At 31.0% G+C, this 24,318-nt stretch overlaps 2 protein-coding genes across 3 annotated transcripts; one reads left to right on the forward strand and one right to left on the reverse strand.

Moving 5' to 3' along the window:
• Positions 1–12,265: 12,265 nt before the first annotated feature.
• Positions 12,266–13,558, forward strand: LOC124499941 (uncharacterized). 2 transcript variants are annotated; one of them, XM_047063935.2, is made up of 2 exons: positions 12,266–12,371; positions 12,440–13,558. In XM_047063935.2, the coding sequence occupies exon 2, from the start codon at positions 12,465–12,467 to the stop codon at positions 13,485–13,487; it is 1,023 nt and encodes a 340-aa protein (XP_046919891.1). In that variant the 5' UTR covers positions 12,266–12,371; positions 12,440–12,464; the 3' UTR covers positions 13,488–13,558. The 2 variants fall into 2 exon arrangements, with proteins under 2 accessions (XP_046919891.1, XP_046919892.1); XM_047063936.2 differs by having other exon boundaries at positions 12,277–12,371; positions 12,447–13,558.
• A 4,135-nt stretch (positions 13,559–17,693) lies between these two features.
• On the reverse strand, positions 17,694–19,376 carry LOC124500023 (uncharacterized). The gene is made up of 2 exons (XM_047064041.2): positions 18,845–19,376; positions 17,694–18,765 (listed from the first exon to the last, which is right to left on the reverse strand). Exons 1-2 carry the CDS (start codon positions 19,059–19,061, stop codon positions 18,341–18,343), a joined length of 642 nt encoding a protein of 213 aa, XP_046919997.1. The 5' UTR covers positions 19,062–19,376; the 3' UTR covers positions 17,694–18,340.
• Positions 19,377–24,318: the final 4,942 nt, after the last annotated feature.

Raw genomic sequence — 24,318 nt, forward strand, 5'->3', positions numbered from 1 at the left:
TTGAAATAGATAAAAATTAAACAATTTTTAGCATAGTATTCGTACCTTGCTTTACTGATGATGATGATGATGATGGTCCAGTTAATCGACCTTTTTGATTCATGAATCTTCTTTTCATCTACAGGGAAAAACCAAACGCTTTAGAAATCGATAAAAAAAATAAAAGATAACAGATGTAGATTTTGATTTCATCATGACCAACAATATAAAGTAAAGAAAATGACATGAAGCTATGGTTGACCAGAATCTTAACCTTAAGAATAATATCATAGACCAGGGTCCATATTATCTGCATGTGGGAAAACACATAGGAATTGAAAAAGGGGTATCAAATATCGAAACAAAATTAACATTGGATCATATCAAATTACCAGACCAAACTCTGATGGACATAAATCGAAAATTTCTTTGGTCAAAAAAAAACTTGTGAGTTTGTCTATGAGTTTTTCTTGTTCAAAACATTTGGTAACTTCATTTGTAATTCAATATGATTTTGGGATGGCCCCAATTTCTAATGTAACTGGGAAAGGAGAGGATTATCTTCAAGGGAATTATTTCCATACCGCAATCAATCACCACAAGTCATCGTGATATCAATTTCAATTTTGAATCAACTTTTCTGGGTCGGTTTTGTTTTGATGACCACACGCTGCTGCTGCTGTTGGATCAATGAACTAATGAACTATAGATGAATGGATGGTAGAGATAAGATAGCACCAGATTTATATCCGAGATCTCTCTCTCTCTCTCTCTCTCTCTCTCTCTCTCTGTGTGTGTGTGTGTGTGGCGTGTATGCACTATGTGGCTTTGACGTACGTACCGTTTCGGACACGTGTTAATAAAGTTTTTTTTTTTGGTTATAGATAAACCGTTAAAAAATATAACGGTGACGACACGTGTTTGTTACCGATTATTATTGTAATGATAGTAATGATGATGATGTGATGGTGGTCGTCTTCTTGATGGTGTAATCCTCACGAAGCTATTTGATTAATAAAAAACAATTGTGACAAATGGTCAAAGCGTGCATTCTCGGATCCCTAGGTTTATACTATTCATATTATATATATGAATTTTCATGAAAATTGTGAGAAAGTCAACATTATAACTACCACAATGTTTTAATAAAATAAAGAGAAGAAATTATTCAAAATTCAACAAAAAAAACTTATTGTACATTGTAGATCCCATTCTACAAAAAGGTTAATAGGGCCCAAAACTCCATAGCGAGTCAAAAACATCGATCTTGAAGTTTGTTTTGTCTATTAGGCTACCTGTATTCGAATTGTAGAGGACTGTTTGGATTATTGACAACAAAGTCAACCCGGTGATAAATTGATGAATCAGATCATCATTTATAACAAACGTCTGATAATGGCCTATAGCCGTCGTTAGAATTTAACACTTTTGTTTGATCTTTTCAATTTCATTTTGTTAGTGGTTGATTAGCAACTACTAGCATATAATCATATGGAATGAATTCATGAATGACAATTGATCAATCGATCAATTTAAATCACGCTTGGTTTCAGACACTTCCGTTTGGTTCAATCATATTTTTGTTTAGATCATATGCTTATGATCTAGCTGATTGAGCAGGTCCCAACCATTTTTTTTGACCAGGATCCATTTCTTCAATATGGAAATTCATCCAAATCTTTTTCGTGGTCCACGTTGGAAATCTCTGAGCTAGTGCTAGTATATCAAATGAGAACAAAAGGGAATGCTGATAATTTGTACGGTACAGCCTGATCACATTCATTTACTATAAACTCTTTCCATTTTATTAATTGAATGTCCAATTGGGGAAAAAATAAGGTCAAATGGGTTGTAACTTATGCATTGATAGACATTGAACATGTTAATGGTCATCGTCAGTGTATGGAAAAATGATTTTTTGTGCTGTTTTTTCAATACATTTATCCATTCATTCAAATGTGACATTTTAGTTGACCTTCTTTTTTGGTCGCAATATGAAAGAGGTCAAATATATTCGCCGCTGACGTTTTTCCCTCTCTATTCGCATTTAGTTTTTCGACTGGACAAACTTTGTTAAAAAAATTCTATTCCCAGAAATAATTAATTCTTCTCTGAGTTTTTTTTGGGAATCATGGCTCTAATCAATAATTGCTGAAGATGTGTCAGATTTGGTAAACACACTTTATTCAATCGCTAACGGATAACGACTTAACGAAAATGAAAAACCACAATCTGGATAGGCCAGAGCAACATGTATTTGACAAGACTTACATTACAGACTATCAGATAGCATTAATTTATAATCCTCGACACTGGAGTCAGGCCCGTACGAATAATTTTTCTGGAACCCTCTTATCGGTACCAAAACAGAACATTACTGAGACACAAAAAAACCTGACGAAAATGAATGTGAGCCATAGATTTTGTTTGTAAACACATACATTCACATGAATGGTATCATTATTCTAATAGGATTAAAATTAGCATCAATAATAGCAATGAAATAACCAAAACTAAATAAACACAAACACCCTGGGCATAGCATTAATCCGGAATAATACTGATGATGATGATAATCATAACTGTACCAGTTGGTACTGGTTCAAGATTCTTATCTTGAAAAAAACCACAATTTTCAAAACCGAGAATATCACAAGAAGTATATTCATTGAATGTAGAAACATAGAATCATTTTTCTCCATACAGAATGACATTTCGGTTATCTGAGTTAACCCTAAAATTCAAGCAGAATTTTTTTCTTTGAAGTTAGTGTTTGAGTTGACGGCTATCATTAAAATGATTAATTATTCGTGATGAAAAGTAAATTTTTCTTTAATTAGAACTCAAATCATATAGAAAGCACTTTTAATTCAGTGGTGGTAACAAACGAATTGCAATGGTTCTTGTTGAATAATCAATTAATAAAATTAACGAGAGAATTCAAGCTGCTGCTGCTGTTTAAGGCATCCTGAACAAATTTGTAAAATTGACTGAATTCACTTATTCTGTAGACAGCAGACGGTCAAACATCTATCAAGATTAATGTTCACAGCTTCTGGGCGCCATTCTAATTTCCTATTTTTTAGACCGTTGTCAGACAAGCAAAAGGCAAACTAATCAAATGATCCTTTTGATTCATCCATAGTTGCCCAAAAAGAGAATTGAAAGTGAATCCAAAAACGGAAATATGTCAACCATTGTGTGATGGTCACTTGTCGCATCAGTTCTTTTTGTTTTGAAAAATCTATAGCTCATCTATCAAATCAATTTTTCAGAGTTTGGTCATGCAAACCTTCTGGACGGAAATCCCCGAAATCCAACAATCACAATAATCTAGCAAAACAATTGTCAAATACATGATCTCACTGGATATATTTATGGAAATCCGGTTTTAATTTATTTTTTGTCAAATAATGCAAAAAAATAACAACGATCAATGACCAGTGAAGTATAATGATATGAGCGCAATAACACAATGAAAACAATTCGAGTAATATTTTATTACTCTCACCCTCTCTATCGTAGGCAAGAAGAAGGCAATTATTATCTATCTGGATTCAATATTGGGACGAATAGTAAATCTTGAAATCATATTCACTATCATAATATCGTATGTGAGATGTGTGAATTTAAACATAAATTCAAACACAGAGGATTCAGAAATATAATAATTCAATATTTATATCTACAATGGGGATGCATTAAAAAAGAATGAGAATGATGCATGGTTTATGATGGCCGTCTAGAATGATGATCCACATTATCACCAATGAATGAATGAATGAATGAATGATAATCAAGTTAATGTTGCATCAATATATATTTTGTCCTTTTATAGTTTGCTCATTAGACCAAAATTTTCTATCGATGGCTGGACAAAGCCTATTGAGAGTAAAAGAGAGAGAAAAAAAATAGTTGTTTGTACAAATGCGATACTCTCATTGATGGATACGTGATCATGTGATTAGTCACGTGCTTACTATGTTCGATTCAATATTTATAACAATCATGATGGACATAACGATTGTTTTTTATTATACAAAAAAAGTTGGTCGTTTTTCGTTTTTTTCCATTGACGATATAGCATTCGTAGAACAATGAACAATTTTCTTGAATGCTAAAAAAATAAACCAAAGATCCAAGAGATCAACAATAACAACAAAAATAATGATAATAATAATAATGATGATAAAAGAAATGAAACTCAAAACATGCTATACAGATTAATAATGACCATGTTTGTTGTACCTGAAGGTCTGATGGGTCAATGAAGAACTTTCCATAACGGAATATTATATATATGGTTGGCAGAATCTCAAAAAAGTGATTACAGTCGAATATAAGAACGCTTTGAATTGTTTTCATTTTGATAAAAATATTTTTCAAAATTAGATCAGAATATTTAATGAAAAGAAATGAGTGTACAATATTTCTAATTACTACAACAATCATCATCATTAAATACATTGATGATGATGTCGACAATGACGATGGCAATCGAATGTGAACCAAACACTTCAAATTGTTGTTTTGTGATCCAATTAATTGCATATCTTTGTCATCATCATAAACGCGGTTGAATGGAAATGGTATGTTCTTATTGTGGGTGTATGTATGCATGGTATACAATTTGTACCAACCATTTCTTATTGTCATAACCAAATTCGGGTTATGAGTTCCCGTAATAAGCGAATAAACGATGAACAAAAGCGGAATCTATGTAGGGGCCACGATCCATTATCTCAATTTAACTTTTTGATTCAGAACAACATCTTTCTTTTTCCCTCAAATCAAGAACATCAGGAAATCAGTCGAATGATGATGATGATGATCATCATCATCATCATTTAGTTCCACAATTTAATCGAATGGTTGCTAGTGACAAAAGGACTGAATTTGCCTTTCCCATTCAGTGGTTTGTTTGATTCCATTTGGATTCATTCATCCATTACCATGTTTGTATGTGTGTGGGTGAAGAAATGTATTTAATTTGCCAAGTTACTAATGGAGAGTACTCAATTCAACAGAATAGTAGTCAGTAGTTTAGATATTGAACGATACGTATGTGTGTGTGTGTTCAACGATGGTCTCAATCATTGTCATTTCAAAGAAATTAACTTACATTTAATGATAAAATTCTGAATTTGATTCCACTTTTCAATCGACAGTTATTCTATTATATTCATGAATTTGCTTTGAGCTCGAAGGTCTCGATTGATGTTGATTCATCATACATCGTAGGTTTGATCAGATTTTTGTTCGTACGATCGTTATTCCTTATTTCAGCCAATTTCGTTATTGATTATCATTTGATTAGACCAAAATTCGATGACGCTTTTCCGCTATCACCTTGTGAAGTATTGTTTAAAAAAATTGAAAAACTTGCTTTCACAGCTGAGAGTTAGATATACTTGAATGATATTCTATTCATTAAGATGCTTCATCGTTCAAACATTGGCTTGAGGCTTCATATATAACATTACATTTGGCTGATGCCACAAAAAAAAATTCTTTCGATATTTCTATTATCTTCATTTGACCATCATTAAATTAATTTGCTTTATCCATTCTTATCTAGGCCATTATTTGACGCCGTTGTCGATTATGATGATGATGATGGTCGCCATTAAAAACACACTTACATCAAATAAATAATAATCTATTTAAAAAGAATTCTATTGCACTGCAAACGACATAGGCCTGTGACATCGCTAAAAAATCACAATTAAAACACAAATATACACACATATTTGTAGTTCTTTTGTTTTCATTTTTTTTCATTGTAACATTGATTTGCTTTGTTGCTGATTGCTGCCACAATGAAATACACCTCTGTGATTATATGGATTCTCATCAAATTCCTGACAATGGAAGCTTAATAGGAAAAGAGAAAAAGAGAATAAAAAAAACGGTGTATGATGAAAACGGAAATTAAAACTGCTGTTTGATTGATGCTAAATCACGCCCGGATATGATCGGGTATGGCGTATAAATACAACATCGATCCAACCGAGTTGTTATTTTTTTTGTCACCATTATTTGTTTGTTTGTTTTGCTTTGCTCATCGCAATTTTACTGGCAATAAACAAACGGAAACAACGCCATCAAAAAAGGTTTAAAATCTATTTCTCGCTCTCATTTTTGATGTGTGTCTATCAAAATCGAAATCGGTGAGTGTTTTTTGTTGTTGTTATTGTTGAAGAATTTTTTTCTTTATGAAATCCTAGCCTCAAATAGAGTGAAAAAAATTCACACTTATATTCGATTTTTGTATATTCAATATTCAATTTCGTAACGAATGTCTCAGTTGGAACCCGAGATTTTTATGAATGATAACTACTCATTGGCCACCATGAAGATAATTCGGTTAGGCATTTTTTATCCGTCATTCATCATCATTAAGAGACAATATTTCTATGAGACATTGTTTGATGTCCAATACTGAAAACATAGTGTAAGTCGGTTCATGATGATGATGATGTTTATTCCAGAATAGTCGCATCGGATTTTTTTTTTTTTTTTTTTTGAAAGAGATATTCAATATTCCAAACCACAGATAGCCAAACAATTATTAATCATCACATGAACAAAATAAAGATGACCATTACATTCATAAGCCAATGTTAACCAGGACGTACACGCAAGAGAATTGATTTGCAAGAACGGACCGATGTTTTTGTTCACAATCTAAAGAAAGTCAAAAAAGTCGATTTATCATAATCAGGTTTTTCCCAGTGTGATCATCTCATTTACATAATTCGTCATCATCATCATCATAATCATCGATATTGGAGTTTTGGTCGCTAGGTTGACATCTACTGACTGGCCAATGGCCATGATGACAGTTTGCCAAAAAACTATAATTTATAAATCAATAATGGCAAAAAATTCTCTTCTTTCCTTAGATTCTATTCCTTATTCCGCGTCCGGTCGCATCATCTATGTATTTTCATAGTGTGTGTGATTGATGATTCTGGAATCGAATCTGATCTTGCAATTTTTTCATGGATATTTTTTTGTCAAATAAATCGGTATCCAAATAAGCGAAAACCACATCCACACACACACAAATGATTTATGACGCCCTAAACTAATACAAAGCATTCTATTCACTATTAATGATCATATCGATGACACAACCATTGCTGTCATCAACAACCACCGCCAAAGAGAACGAAAGAGACAGTGACAGGGAAAGTGAAAAAATTGGAAATATTAAACACAGATTCAGAATACTTCAGATAGAAGGTTTCGGCAAATGAGGACCTGAGATCAAGCTACGGTCATATATATGGAATCGAGGCCATTGGTCAAAATCAACATCACATACATTGTCCTCAACAGCCAAATTGATATATCATCTATACTATACCCAAAAAAAGGAAATGACCAGCAATAATACCCTGAAGACATTATTGGTTATGATCATCATATTCGAGCAATAAATATTAGGAATGTGTTTCTACTGCTTGATTGATTACATTATGAAATATCAAATGCACTAACAAACACACACACACACACGCCGGACATGGCCGTAAGGCTTTATTTATTTTAAATATCTTCATACATTAAATAGTCATGATGATTTTTATATTCCTAAAATATTTAGGTTCAATTGGACGGACACAAAAAGAAATTTCAAGTTATTCATCCGGTAGCCAGATACTTGCAACTCTGATTTAGGTACAAATTAGTTTTGCAATAGGTTTTTTTTCTAATATTTACAGTGAATATAATGAATAATTATTATCATAAACCATAAGCAAAAGAATTTCATACACTTCAATGGATCTGGTGACTGCTGCATTTCAACATTTTAATTGTGTAATTTTATAAATTAATTATCTAAATCATCATTCATTCGATATCAATGAGTATGGGTATTTTGACTCAGCGATTTATAATTAAGTTCACTCATACATTTCAAGTTTCAATTCTTGATTTTTTTATTTTGTCAAATATGCTATCTACAACAAGCAGTTCATACATATACTTTTGTCGCTGATATCGTTAGTTGTTGAGAGCACATAGCCGTTAATTGAATGAACGAATTGGAGGCTGCCAAATATGCAAATTTATTTGGATCAACAAAAACAGTAACAACACCCCACCGACACGATGTTCATGACATACACTTGCACAAACTTATATTCAATTTTGGCCAAAAAAAAAATTGTCGGTCATGTAATCGCGTCATTGCATTCAATCGAAACGAATCTCGTGTTCTGAATAAAATGAATCGAATAGAATTGAATCATGTGTGAATTGATATATTGACGACACCGCAGCAATTCATTGTATATGTCATCCAATACAACAGCGACAACAATGACTAACAATAAATTCAATGACAACAACAAGAATTGGGCGCCTAAAAGAAAAATCAATTACATTCGCTAGCCATGATGATGATGATTTTGTGTGTGTGTGTGTGTGTGTGTGATGAAGATGTGACTTTTTCTCACAAAAGAATGAACTGAGTTCGGAGAGAAAAATGTTCCTTATTCGGTCGGTCAAAAAAAGTTGCATGTTTTGTTGCCGAATTCATTACCACTAAGAGAGTAAGAGAGACACTTGAATCTTGACAATCAATTCTTGTTCATTGAGTCAATTCAACTATTTTTGTTGGCCAATGTTTAATAATATTTCACCGAAAAATTGTTTTTGTATTTGTAACTAAACACTTGCACACATACACGCACACATTCAACCTTAGTGAAATTCACACGACGACTGATCCATTTTTGTGGAACAAATTGTCACACTCTAGATTCATTCACAAATAGTCAAGTGTCGGCCGTTTAGACTCATGGAGTGTCAGTAACAATCGATCTGTTATTGACATCATTGAATACATGATCAAGAGATGAAACGATAGAACGTTTCGAATTTAAAAGAATTCTATTTTTACTTCATACAATGACAACCATTGGTTTTGACTTTTTGAAATACCAGAAAAAGACAATAGATCATCATCTGTACAAAAAAAAACACATTAAAGAAAAAACGAAAAATTCAGAGGGTAAAAGTGAAGAAAAGAAAATTAGTCTTGAATTAGTAGGTCTCTACAAAATATTATTATGATGATGATGACCAACAACCGAGAACAAAACCGACCACAATCTAAGAATCGGATAGATGGAAACAATGGCTGCGTTAATAACAAAAATAAGAGAACATTCTTTTGGAACATTGAAAACATTAGGCCGATCATTGGTTAGAATCAGACCAACTGCTGTGTTTATTAATTTTCATGAAAACATTCTCATGAAATCAATATCAATGGGAACCAGAATCGATCTGTAATATAATATCAAAATATTGTCTCTGATCAATATTTCAGTTGTTCGACGGTGACATAAACATTTGGTAACATCTGGCCGGTCAAGGTACCTCAGAAAAAAAGAATTCTTACCGTCCTCATTACAATCATTGTGGTTTAAACTAGAGGATACACATATATGAAAAAAAATCGCGTAAATTTAAATCATTTCTGAAAAATTCTCAGTAAATCTGACCAAACTTAAGCGATGAAATTATAACTCGATAATCTTTTGTCCTCAGATTTTATTTGTTGTTGCTATTGCTGTGTAGAATATAATGACTTTGTGTGACAAAAAGCCTGAACATCCCCAGCGAGGAACTTTGTTTGCACAATTTAACATTGACACCATCATGGTCATCATCATCAACCATAGAACCGTACATAAACTATTTTTGATGCTATGGTCATCGGCTGATAAGATCAAACATCCAAAGCATCCAAGCCTCAACCAAAATTGTATGCAAGAGTGTAATTTTTCTCGTCCATCATCATTAAGGTTTGGACCTATTGTGTATGTGTGTGTGTGTGTGTACGAATCTGAAGATCTATGTGGGTAAAAAAAATTGTGGTCACACACACACACATGAACACACAAGATTCCCGGGTCTTGTCGGGTATATAATCATTATCTGGTTTGATAGCTGTTTTTTACTGTTAAAAATAAAAGACCAAAAGCAAGCAAACGGACCGAATAAGCCTGGCGGCTTTGGTGATTGTGGTCGCGTTATCAGAATCAAACCAGAGAGAAAGAAAAACCAAAAGAAAAAAAAAGATGAGGAAAGAGAAAGTAGTCCGTGTGGTGAATGTGTCGATTATTCGGTTAGTTATCGTGCAAGCAAAAAAAGAAAAAAATTTGTGTGTGTACATGTTCCGATCAATGTTGGCCGATTTTTCATATACACACATTTATCCGAACGAAAAATCTAAATGTTATTTCAATGGTCGAACCAACAAAAAAAAAGAATTTTTCGGTCATTTAAAATTTAAATTATAAAATGTCGACAATGATGATTATGATTTTCACATTGTGTGTGTTTGTCTTTTGTTCAACGATTACAATGATGACCGTTTTTTGACAAAATTCAGGCGTCATCGTGTACACAAAACACAATCAGATGAAATCCATTTAACAGCCGTTACCAAAGCATCCATGAACTACTACTATTGATGGCCACAGATATTCGTTTGTCATATAATGACCAAATGAACATTCAGATCTATTCGAATCAAACTTTTGACAATTGGAAAAAATTTAAATTTCAAATTCCAAATTCAAACGAAACTACAAATTATTTGATACGATTAGAATAGTATGACTTTTGTCCGATTTTTTCTCGATTAATGACTCACTATGATGGAAAATATTTTGTCATTAGTTGCAGCCTCAGATTCCTAAAAAAAATCCAAATGTCATGTGTCCAAAGAAAAATTCAAAATAAATTGTCGATCCAGGTGTGCCAAAAATACCGTAGATATATAATTTGAGCAGAATCAAGCCAAAACCAAATTTTATAGGTACTATTCCTGACGTTCTTGAGTGTTAAAACTGTTTGTGTGGATGGATGTTAACCTTTCAAGAGCTTCAAATCACGGGCACTAAGGCAGATATAGTTTTCATATTTTTTCAAATTAGAAAAATTGAAAATTAAACTGCAAATTCACTTGTCTTAAATACTACTACTTTTTTTAAAGATACTAAATTCACAATCTGTTTCGTATTTAGATAGCTAGTGTGTATTGGTCAACAGTATCATTCATTGACTGATCACCATTTGGATTTGTTTCATCAAACCAATAGTTTTTTTGCATTGGACCAAAAGATGACACTTTGATAACTTTGGTGAAAGTAATTCGACACTTTTTTGAATTGCAAATTAGTCAACTCTTCAATTGAAATCATTATGATCAGACGTTCACTCAAGTAGCTCTACATTGAATTCATTATCAGTTCATCATACAAGCGCATTCATCTGTTAGGAATACATTTGTGCGTAGATGTGTGTGTGGTGTTAAGTGATAATTTTTTATGTAGATTTTTATTCACTCAAAGTTAAGGTGATATGCTAACAAAAGTGTCAGTTTCAAAAGAGGTGCACACATTTGGGATATTGAGAAAAAATTTACATTGATAATTCGGACGAAATTGAATAAGAAGAAAATTGCAAAATTTTGAAAAATACCACATTCTGTTTGAGATGATTTCTTTGATTAGATTGAAATAGTTATCCTTGGTTCGATTTATGATGGATTCACCGGCATGATTCACTTGACTTTTTTGTGTTGTCAATGTTTGATGACAATAACATATATATCCAGTACAAATGCCGATCATCACCACCATCTAATGATGATAATCATGAAAAAAGCAATGGTGTTTTTGTCGACTCTGTCAAAATCGTTTGACAAATAGTGAAAAAAAAAATGAAAAAAGTGTTTTGTGGTTAACCGCATATATAATGGCAATTGATGTCATCGTTAATAGTGAATGATCACATCATTTAGGCAACATGAAAAAAGAATTCATTCTTCAACATACAATTCCATCCCATCCATTAGGGACAATTTGCTTGTTTGTCTCTGTGTATTAAAGACTTCACCTATACGTTCTGAATAGAATGTTGCAAGAATTGAATGATAGAGGATTTAAAGTGCAAAAGCATGTCATATCATCATCATCATCATCATAAGAGTAATAATAAAAGCGGCATAGAATTCGTGAGTAAAAATATAGCATAGTTTAGTGACAAAATTGACAACAGTGTCTTTCAAATGCAATTTAGATTGTATCCTGTAACCAAAAATGGAACCAAAAATTATTCAACTAACAAAAGTAACGGCATATGATTTATTAATTGTACTTACTGATTTTATTCATTCGAAAATTTAAAGAATCTGAAATGCGTTAGAATTATACGCCATCTGTTGGCGAGAATTCAATATAACTATTGAGCAACCAATATTCTGTAAGGCTTGATTCACACACGCCGATTATTTTTTATTTATTATTATTATTATTATTTTGAGTTTTGTTGTTATCATTTGTCATATGTAACGGCTGATCTTTGTAAGTTGATTTGTATTGATTTTTGTATTGACAATTGATTAAATGTTTACTTTTCAATTATTTGAAAGGTAATAGGATTCGATTGTGAATAAAATGTCTTCATCACATCAAAATGATGGTGCACAAGCCAATGCTAACATTCCCATAAGTGTATCGTTGAATCCTGGGGTTGGTTTGCGACAATCAACTCATCAACAACCAGCTGGTGCGACGACATTCATTTTAAATCCATCACCTAGTACTACGACTGCCGCTGCTCATCAACAAAGTACCATGATCCATAGTGGTAATTTTGGCTATCAACAGCAGCAACAACAACCACCAATAAATTCAATGATTGGAGCACCGATTATGAATACACAACAACCACAGTTTCATCCCAATCAATCCCAACCAATGGTTATGGTCAAAACAGAAATTCTTGCCAATCAAAACAACACTGGATCATTCACGACCATGCCACCAGTGACCACAGCTGCCCTTTTACAACAAACAAATACATTCACAGCTAAATCATCGGTTGCAACCCCTAATGGACAACAGAAAATCGATAACGAAGCGATAGATAAGAACAACAAGAGCATTCAAAACAATGAATCGAAATCACCGGTGCCACCACCACCACCACCTGTAGTTGCTCTAGATAAACAAAGACTCAAAGAATTGGTTGAGCAAGTAGATCCAAATGAACAATTGGAAGAAGAAGTGGAAGATGTGCTGCTATCGTTGGCTGATGATTTTATCGAATCATTGGTTTCGCAAGCATGTATGCTAGCTAAACATCGAAAATCCAATCATTTAGATGTGAAAGATGTTCAACTAGCGTTAGATATGAATTGGAATATGTGGATACCCGGATTTGGTGTTGATGGAGTCGTTGGTGTATATAGTGGTGGTGCCGGCAGTAGTTCATCATCTAACGTAGGTCAGCAGCAACAGCAACAAATATCAGCCGCAGGCTCTGGTACTCCTCATATTTCCGGCAGTAACAGTGTCGGATCCGGTAACAGTGCTGTTGCCGGTATGGCCATGAATCGTGGTCCTAAAAAATGTCTTATCACTGAAGCACATAAACAACGTTTGGCATTGATTAAAAAAGTCATGAAAAAGTTTTGAAATTCTTATCACATGAATGCACAGTGAAAATAATCATAATAAATTTTGTCCTTAATCATTTTCATACACTATATCATAAATTGGTTGTTATTTAGCATTTGTACTCTTTTTCTTATTTCTATTTTTTTTCAATTTATTGCTTTATGATATTAGTGATTCGATGAGGTTTCGATGGATGAATGTAAATTCGTTATTTAACTTGGTGAAACGAAATGATATTTCATATAAAACGTAGCAATCGATTCTATTATTGGTCATTGCTGAGTCAGACTATGCATGATTAGAATCCATGAAAATCATTTACAACACAATTACTAAACATTTCAATCCAATCACCAATTTTTCAAAATATTCTATCATTCGCCTTAATGACTGAAGCATATTTCGATGATGAACTATAATTTGAGAAGAAATGTGAATTTATTTGTATGAATGAACGTATTGGAAAAAAAGAAAGACCCACTTTCATAGATGAAATAGCATTCACATCTATGAAATGATTTTATTGGTAGTAAAACTGCTGTTTGAACATTTAAGACTGAGGTTTGATTGTTATTTTTCGATTAAAAAAATTGAAAACTTTTGTACATAATGGAATGTACATTTTAAATATTTTTTTCAGAATGATTTTATCGTAACTGGAATTCTATGAATTAGAAATAAAGATCATATACATGTCGGTTTTTAATGGTAATGGGTAGTCATTATAAAAGAATTGTATGTTTTGATCGGATGTTATGCCGCTAGAATGAAAATCATTTTACTTTCTTTCTTATCACAATGGGTGTAAATATGTGTAGAGATTGTATACAATAAATACATTGTTTATACTGTAAAGGCTGTTGCTTTTATCGTGTAATTTAATCCATTTGTAGTCAAAGAATGTATCAACAAATCATGTTTCATTGCTAGCTAGTGTATGATGCCAATGGAATTTAAGGATTCTTTCATCTAGGCAAGCAATAATATGCATCATAAGAATGATTGATATAGTAAATGATCATTATTGGTCTCATATACGTGCTTATGTTGAAATATTATCTTCATACGCTTCAATCGAGCCATATCATATAATTGATTAATGACAACAAAGTGCATAATCAGTCAGATCGACCAAAAAAAAAAAAAAAGAATTGCTCAAGTGACAGAATTTAGTATTTTTTGTTTGCTTGTCACACACACACACACACACTAACACATTTACCGAATGCATTATCCATAGAAAAAAAAAGTTTTCGGGAATTGGATAGCATAGCCTGTTGTTTATTTTGGACTTGACATTTTATCTAATGTTATTCTCGTTTCCATTCTATCTAGTCCTTATGATCATATACAAAAACAACGACTACCAAACAAAAGTGAGGAAAAATGAAAATTCTTAGATTCCGAAGCAACAATGATGCTTCAGCAAATGATTGGATTATAAATAAATGACTTGACAATATCTGTACAGTTGAATTATCATTTCATTTAAATCTTAGAAATAAAGAAAGAAATTGTTTATCTAATTGAGTTTAGACAACGCTTTCCATTCTTAAGTGGATGTTTGTATTCATTATCATCATATGTGTGTGTGTGTTTATGGTCATTTTGGTTTTATGCTGATTCAAATATCTTTGTAAATGAGCTTGCGCGTTTTGTCATAAATTGTAATATTATATTATTTCGACCATGACATATATGGTCTACCATTGATTGTTTCAAAATAACAATCAAACTATATATTAGGTTTGAAATAAAGTTTCCTCAACAATCATCTATGCTTCAATTCATTACAAAAGCTCAAATAATACAATTTCTCCAATGATTAATTGGGACAATTCGCATGTATACCAGCCCAAGGCGTTTAATCAACAATGGATAAAATATGTCCAACGACAATGAACGAAAGTAGATATAAAAGAGAAATTGATAAATAATTCTAGTCACATTTCATCAATTGATGTAACACAACAATTCTTTCGATTGAATAATGACAGTGAAGTCAACTTTTAAGTTATTTACATACGCGCATACATTGAATTTTTAATTTCCGGTCAATTCAATATTCTTACACATGGAAAACTCTTAGAAAACATGTAGTCGTTATTTGTTGAAAGCAGGAACGACAACAACAACAACAACAAATCCAAAAAAAAAATCATAACACATTGTGATAGTTTATTTAAATTAATGAATATGTTAATGGATTGTTTGGTTGCATACATGGTTGGCTTTAATATAATAGCCAAATGAATTGAAATTCATTTTCTGGATTATTCACAATCTGATTCCATGTAAACACTTTTTTCTTTTAAAAAAAGATCAATATGTAAAAACTGGCTGGCTGGCTGTCAATTAGACGAATTCATTGAATTAATGATGAATATGCAGCAAGAGATTTTCGTGGGAGAATTATCTCGTCGATCTTTTAGCCTTTGCTATTTATAATATGAATGAATACAAAAACAAAAATAATCGATACCACCTGCATTAAACTTTTCATATAAAATCAAAATTTCAAAAATTTTTGTTCCACTCACAAATATAGTTGAAATTTGTAATTAGAAAAAAAAGATATACACGCAAAAGCAAATTTTATATAATGAAAATAAACTTGAAGTAAAATATCAACGGTTTGGTCTCAATGTCCTGGCTTCAATCATTAATTAATCGAGCAAACTTTTTTGTTGTTTGTTGAATCGTCATTCTTTTGAATGGAAAGAATAACAAAAACAACGAGAAAGTTTCTTTTATGGATGTTCAAAATCTGATTTGATGCTAGATCATTGATGATGATTGTTGTGGTGCCCGGTAGTAGCTAGGTCAGTTATTCTGGATTTTTAGAAAAAATGACTGAATGTATACGGAATTTTTTCAATTTACTAATTTAAAACCGTACATGTTGATGTTAAAATAATTGTACTAATCATTATAATTAAACATTGACGCACAATGTTGTATAAACCATTCAATTTATAATGACTAGAATAGACTATATATAGAATTGTCATTTATGTCATTTATATACTATGGAAATGAATAAGAAAGATCAATTTTTAACGAGCTTGTTTTTGAGAAAATAAAAACATCAAAAAAAAGGAAATATTTTGATTTTTTTCTTCATTCACCCACATTGAAATGTATGGTGACTTACAAAGTGTTTAAAAACATGAAACAAATCAAACATTGATTACTTTTGCCTGTTTGTTTGTTCGTTATATCCAATGTACATTAGTATTGGCTAATCATTTCAATTTTAGGTTTCGAATTTTCCTTCTTAATTTGTTTTGAAAATTTAATCAACAAAGTGAATAGATAATGGCAGCCATGGGACCTTAGCAGATCGAATACTTAAAAACTCTAGGACTTGATTGTTGACATATAGATGAATGAAACAGAACTTTTGTTGGCAAATCTTTGTTTTTTATTTTAAAAACAAGATCAAATCTCATCGAAACATCACAAATTAAAATTAAATGCGATTAATTATTGACGAATCAAAATAAACATAAAAAATCTGCTGGTAATCTTTGAATTTTCATTAAACAATCGAAGAAAAAAGAATAGACTAATCCCTTACCTAGTTGATCATAAATATCCGTTCACAACTAGCTGGTGTGTATTAAAATTTTCATTCGTGGTGACACATTATTTTTTTCTGATTGAAAGCAGATATTGACAAATGCATATGCAGGGTAAATATTGAGAAATTCATATTGATTTGATTCACTTCAATTGTTATTGTTGCTACTGAATCATACAAAGCGTAAAAAAAATCCTTTTATTAATAATTTCTATTATCATAATGAAAAATCAACAGTAGAACAAAAATTTTTTATGAAATTGAATGTTACAATTCCAGAAATAAATTCTCCGGAATGAAAATGAACTAGAACAATCAGCATTTTGTTTGATTCATTTCAATTGTATTCAACAATATTTCTCACCTACATTTTTTTTTGTGTGTGAAAAAAAAAACAAACATTGATTGTATTGGTCTAACAATCGGAATTTTGGCTATTTTACACTACCCAATGGGCCTTGACACATTCCTAAGAGGAAATCATCAATCAGTTCAAAATTATACGATTGTTTCACAGTACACACGCACAAAACAGAAGCAGCACTTTGGTTTTTGATTAATATATTCTATATATTCAGATCTCACATATCTACATTGAATAAATTTTTTTTTTTATTTTGTTAAAAATCATAAAACAACAATTGAATGAAAATAACCAGAAAATTTAATTCATGAAAAATGACAAATATTTTTTTTCCACAATAGATTAATTGTTGTTGTTGTTGTTGTTGTTGTTATAATAATAATGGTTTCCGTTTTTTGAAGAGAATAGAAGAATGCATCAGTAGATAATGTTTGATCAATCATCATCATCATTATTGTCATGGCCGTTTGTTATTATAATCATCATCAGTGTTTCATCATAATATCATCAAAGAGAACAAATACATCCATAATATTATTATATATTAGGTAATAGTAAATTTGAGTAAACAACAAGAAAGATCAAGAGGGAGAAAGAGAGAAAGGAAATAAAATTCCACATCAACCGGAATTTAAATCCGAACCCTCATTCCTGTGCGTGTGTCAGTGTATCTATCATTCAATGAATGTCTGCAATAGTATGTGTGTGTGTGTGTGTATGTGTTCGCACAAAGAAATAAAATTATTTGGTAAAAATCATAATTTAAAAATAAATGACACAATGAATTAAGAACAAAGAATGATTGATTGAATGATGCGATAATACTTGAATGTCTGAAATTGATCAAGTTTTAAGTATATATGTATTTTGTGTGTTTGGGTGATTTGAATTTCTGCCGTTGGATATCATTATTTGATTATTTGACTAGCCAAAATGCATAAAAACTCCACGACTTGTTTCAAGATTTTCTGCCGATTTTTTACTTAGATAATGTCTAAGCGCATCATTAGCAGTTGAGGATGATGATGGCTGAGATGAATACGGATGTGATGATGCTGATGATGGTACCATGACTGGTACCAGAATGTAACGTACTGATGATCCTTTATTGCCACCATAATAATCATCGGCAAACGAAGAACCAGTATCTGGAACTTGATTGGCCATTGCTTCCAGCTGACTTGCAGCAGTATCTTCATCATTGTTTGATCGTTTACCGAAATGCATGATGTTATGTGGTGCACGACCAAATCGCATGATTGAATGTCCAGCATATGCAGCAGTATTATCATCACCAATCGATCGTTTAGTTAGTACAATTCGGTTACCTGCTAGTTTAGATGTAGTTCCTGTCATTTATTAACATTATGAACAAAATGATACTAATATTATTAACCAAAAAAACTTTGTCACCATTTATATCATTACCATCCCAAAGTGGTTCACCAGCTATTGTTGATCGCCGTTGACGGACATTGCTACTGCTGGAATCTTGACGCTGTCTTTCAGCTTTCAACCGTTGGCTTTGAGAATCGGGAATGACTAACGATTGACAAATGGATGACTGTACGATTATCATAGCCATCACTAGTGAGAGCATTTTGATCAACATGTTGTTATTGTTCACTATGATAATTGACGACATTATTTTTTCTGGAATTAAGTTGAGATTTTATGTCGATAAAATCGATAATTTTTAAACAAATATTTCGTCGATGAATTTTTGTTGGCATGAGATAGAGCTGTAAATAGAGAATTCAATATTTCCGGTTCCAGCTACAGAAACACAAAGTTGACCAGAGTAAAAAGGCTTTTTTTCCAAGATTCGAGTGTTTGTTGAATGTGATCCTTGATGATGAGAATGGTTATTAAGTAGTTCAAGTCAAAGACAGGAAGTTGCTTATTGTTGATCAAATTTCGTTTGGAATCGAATTCAGTTCAAAACAAGTGAATAATGTCTAGAATTCAATGGTTGCATGCGTTTTTATACCAAAAAAAGCGCCACAATATGAACCACGAATAAAACATAACAGCGCATAGATATCACGAAGACTGAGCCTATGACAAGCCTCTTAAAGACACGCCTTATGTTGATGTTTGCGTATATGGATAACGCCAATGAGCAGATTCATCACATATTTGCTCTACATATGGTCTCTAAGACAAATTAAAAAACTACAGGAAAAAAATACTTGTTATTTGGCCCGCTTGATCTGATTTACCCTCATAAAAAAGTGGGAAAAATTAAACTAACAAAACGCCGAAACTAAACATCCATTGAATCCATAATAGAAATTCTAACACTGTATACTATTATGGACAAAATACTATGGTCATTATATATCGACACTGATTTTATCTAGGTTAAATTAATGAATAATTCCTCAAAGAAAAAAGACGTAGATAGAATCGATTCATTCACTTGAATAATTCTAGCATACTATAAATCTCATATAGTTTGGTTATTTGTACGTTTTTTCTTTCTTTAGTGTGAATTATCAAACTTTGATATTGCAAAAATATGATTCAATAATTGCAAAAGGGAAAAATATTGATTTCTTTTAAAACAGTGTTTGTGTACGAAAAAAAAATGGTAACTGAATCAACACAACATAAATGATTGCCATGATGACATGGTGAATTGTAACGATAGGCAAGCTATTATATTGTATATAATGAACAGCCATAAATGAAATTATCAATGAAGTTTTATTCATGAAAAAAAACCGTGTTTGCCCGTTACACATCTATAGACGTAAGCAAGATACACGCTGTGAGAGAAATTTATCAATATTTGATGATATTAACATATCGACAAACAATAACATTATTATTAATATCATTGCAATGTGCCAAAAGCAGCAACACGTAAAATTGAAATTCTGATAATTTGTCCTAAATTGAAATATAATAATTTGGAATATATAGCGACATGAAAAGAGAGTGAGAGTTAGCAATCATCATATCATTTAAAAATGGTTTTTGTTGTCTATTTCTGTTTGTGTGCGTGTGTGTGTGTGTATGTATTAGGAAATTAAACATTGGAAAATAAGTGAATGTAAACAAGCATTTTGTATGAAAATTTCAAATGAATCGTTTTTTGCTCAATTTTCTGAAATGTTTGCTTTGAATATTGGTTTTTGATATTCTCGAAAATCCTTTTTTTTGAAAACATGATGATGGCGATTTTGTTTTCCAAAATTTCCAATTGATAGACGATTGATTGACGCATTTGGATTGGATTGGATTATATTGTTTATATACAAAGAAAGTATGCCGCCCAAAGCGACCTAAAGAGATTTTTTTTTGCCAATGGAACGCATCATTCTGTACATTATATGTCATTGAAGATCGAATTGCAATTAATTATCGTCCGTTTATGTGTGAATGCTTGTGAATTCTTCATTGTAATCGAATATCAATTTGATGATGACATTAATAAAGCCTGCTGTCATCTGATTTGAATAATAAACTTCTTTATTATAAATATTGAAAAAAAAACTGCAAACCGTGTCACGTTTCTCATCATTTTAATTTGAATTCCGTTTAAAAATTAACCAGTCTGTTTTCATTTTATTCTATAATAATAAAAATTCTAACAATGTTGCCGATTAAATTGCCTTCGTATTGAATATAATAACCTGGGAATATTATTCATCATTATCAACCGCCATCATTATATTCTAAATGAAAAAAAAATCAAAATTTTAAAATTTCCGGACTGCCAACAATGATCAATGAATAGATTGTATATGTGGAATTAAGTGAAGCTGTTCAAAAATGTTCAAGAACGAATTTAAAAAATTTAAAAAAATTATTTTTATTATTTAATATCAACCAGCCTACAAGCTACTAGATTGGCTCTCGTGCACCCAAATACTATAGACACACTTTACGCATTACATTTTTTTCATGTGGGTGTATGATCTGGTTTTTTTTATTGTACGACCGATTGGCTATGATTTCCATCAATAAGAATCAAAATCAAATTTAATAAATCATGCAATGGTGTGATGTCTAAATCAAGCAACAAACACAATAACAACACAACAACACAGACAACAACAGAATGCTAACAGCGATATTTACTGTACAAACAAATCTTATTTGTTTATAGTCAAATAAAAATACAATGATGTAATATGAGAATCGGTTAATGGTTATTATCAAAATTGTTTCCGGTCGCCAGTTTTAAAATCGAAATCTAATTTTTTAAGTCATTTGGACATCATACTCATCATACATGAATGAACATCAAGCAGATTATAAAAAAAATCAAAACATTCATACAGTTCTTGTGAATTTGTACAATTCGGATCGTCAATCATTTATTTTTTGTACATTGAGAACACAATGATTGTTTAGTGAAACTTTTTTTCGGACATTTCTTGCTATATAAAGAATCAAAACATGTGTATTCAAATGATTCGCGAACCACAATTGTTCATCATCATCATCATCATCAAAAAAAAAAAAAAAAAAAAACAAACACAAAAATCAGCTCATGTCCTACGCAAAAGTTCATTATAATTGGAAGAGACAAAGTTATTAACCATCATCATAATCATTATATAAATTAAAATAATAAATAATTGATCATGAACAATAACCAAAAAAAAAAAAAAAAAGAGTTGATCATCATCATCATCATACTGATTAACGATTAGAGCGAAACTCTGTAAAGGTTAATATTGTAGAAATTAGAATTCTTTTACTCTTTTTTTTTGTTACAGTGAACAATTTGTTGAAAATTAAACAAAAAAAAAGTTTTCAAATATCTTTGTTGTTGTTGTTGTTACTATTTGGATGATAATAGTGAACAAAAAAAAAATATCATATATAAAATAATAAAATATCGAGTGAAATAAAATGAAATGGAATTTTATTTCAAACATACACATAATGTGTAGCATTGAAAAGTAGATAATTAAAATAAAAATAAAAATTTTTTTTTTTATTTTTCAAATCCCTTGAAATTGTTCACTATTATTTGCTGCATTATAATCATCATCGTCATCATTATAACATATAAAATATAAAAGGGAAATACACATATACGATTCCAGAGATTAGCTCCATAACAATGATTATCATCATTGGATATGATGTTGATTACACAATTTGGCAATTCTGTTCCGTTTTTTTTAAAGAAAAAAATGGTTTTTTTTGTTTGTTTCAATTCATTGATGCAACAAACGAAAAGAAAAAAAAAGCAGTTAAAATCTTTAAGCGATTCGTATTGAGTGAGCATTGAATATATTGCCGTAGGTGGTGCTAAAACTAAAGAAAAAAATAGATAAATAAATTTTCTCCCTATTTCTGTAGAATTTTTTTTTCTCGTTCTTAAAATAAAATGAAAACAAAAAATGTCTACATGCTTATTTTGATGCTTAAAATAAGTATATATAATTGAAAGTTATTGTAATATCATATAATTGATTGTTATGATGGGTAGGGGACAAATATATTAACAACTGATCTAGAATGATAATATTAAAATTATGTGAATACTAAATTCTCAACGATTGTTCAATTCGAGAATCTAAGAATTTGAAAAAAAAGACAAAGCCACTAAAAAAAAGAACCCCTACCGAAATGCAATTTGTCAGCCACAGTTGGTGGGCTCAAAATCTAATCATATAAACAAGAAGAAATAGTATTGATTCATATGTTTCGAATTGTTATGGCACAAGATATGTTGAATGCCTATTCAATAATCAAATGGCCATAAGCTTTTATAATAGAGTTTATAGAAATTATCATTTTCTGAATGGATTTAAAACACAAATAAAATTGTATATATTTATGATTCGAAAAAAAAACAAACGTAATGGCTTAATTGATAAACTGCAAATTGTGTTGGTTTTGCCAGTTGATTGATGAATATCAAGTCAATTTTGACCAATGAATTGATCAGAACAAAAATACATTCACCGGAAATTGAAATAGTTTTTCTATTCGGATTGTGTCAATTAATTTCAAAGCATGAAATAATTTTTTTTTTTTTTTTTGGTAAAATGAAAAAAAACCATTAATATTATTTTTATTCGCTTACTAAGCTTAGATCATATTCATATTCATATTCATATATTAACATTTTTATTTGGAACACACACATCATATACATCAGAAACCGATGCACTATGCAACCAAGCAAAAAAACTTTTCAATTTTTAAAAGTTTGAATGACGCTTTATCCATTATCTTTGTCACTTTTTCCAACGAATTGAGTGAATGATGCTAATCAATTTGTTTTTACATAAATTGAGCTACTGGAGTGAAATGAATAAAAAAAATTGCGAAAAGAATTTAGTCAATTTAATGTCATAAAATTGTTGATGATGATGATTGAATTAATTTATGCTCAATTATTGTCTTTGCTTTCAACTAAGCATCTTATAATTCATGAAAAATTATGACTTGATCTCTCTATCGTTCTGTCGTCGAGCATAATAATACGGCATCGAAGCAAAAGCAAAACCGTAATTTAAATTCCATTTAAGCCTTAATTGACAATTTTTTTTGATCTTAGCATTAATTAGACCGAAAAAAAATATTTGATTGTTCAAATGGACTCATAAACTATTATTGAAATATTTCTTCTATAAGTACCTAAATTAGAAATGAATTTGCATAACAACTAAAATTTAAATGTCATATGGATCAAGCGTTTGTTGATATCGAAAAAAAAATTTTGACATTATCATCAATGAAAGGAATCGGTAAAACGACTAGAAAACAATATAGAATATGAATTGACATAAACACTTTGATGATATCTGCTATAATTAATGAAGTGAAGCCAACATTAGATCGATATATATATAGAAGAAAGTATATGCTTAACAAGCTTGGTCGATCGATATTGATTGATCATAGGAATAATACAAACATGATCATAA

Source organism: Dermatophagoides farinae, chromosome 2, assembly GCF_024713945.1.
Source record: "Dermatophagoides farinae isolate YC_2012a chromosome 2, ASM2471394v1, whole genome shotgun sequence".
NCBI lineage: Eukaryota > Metazoa > Arthropoda > Arachnida > Sarcoptiformes > Pyroglyphidae > Dermatophagoides > Dermatophagoides farinae.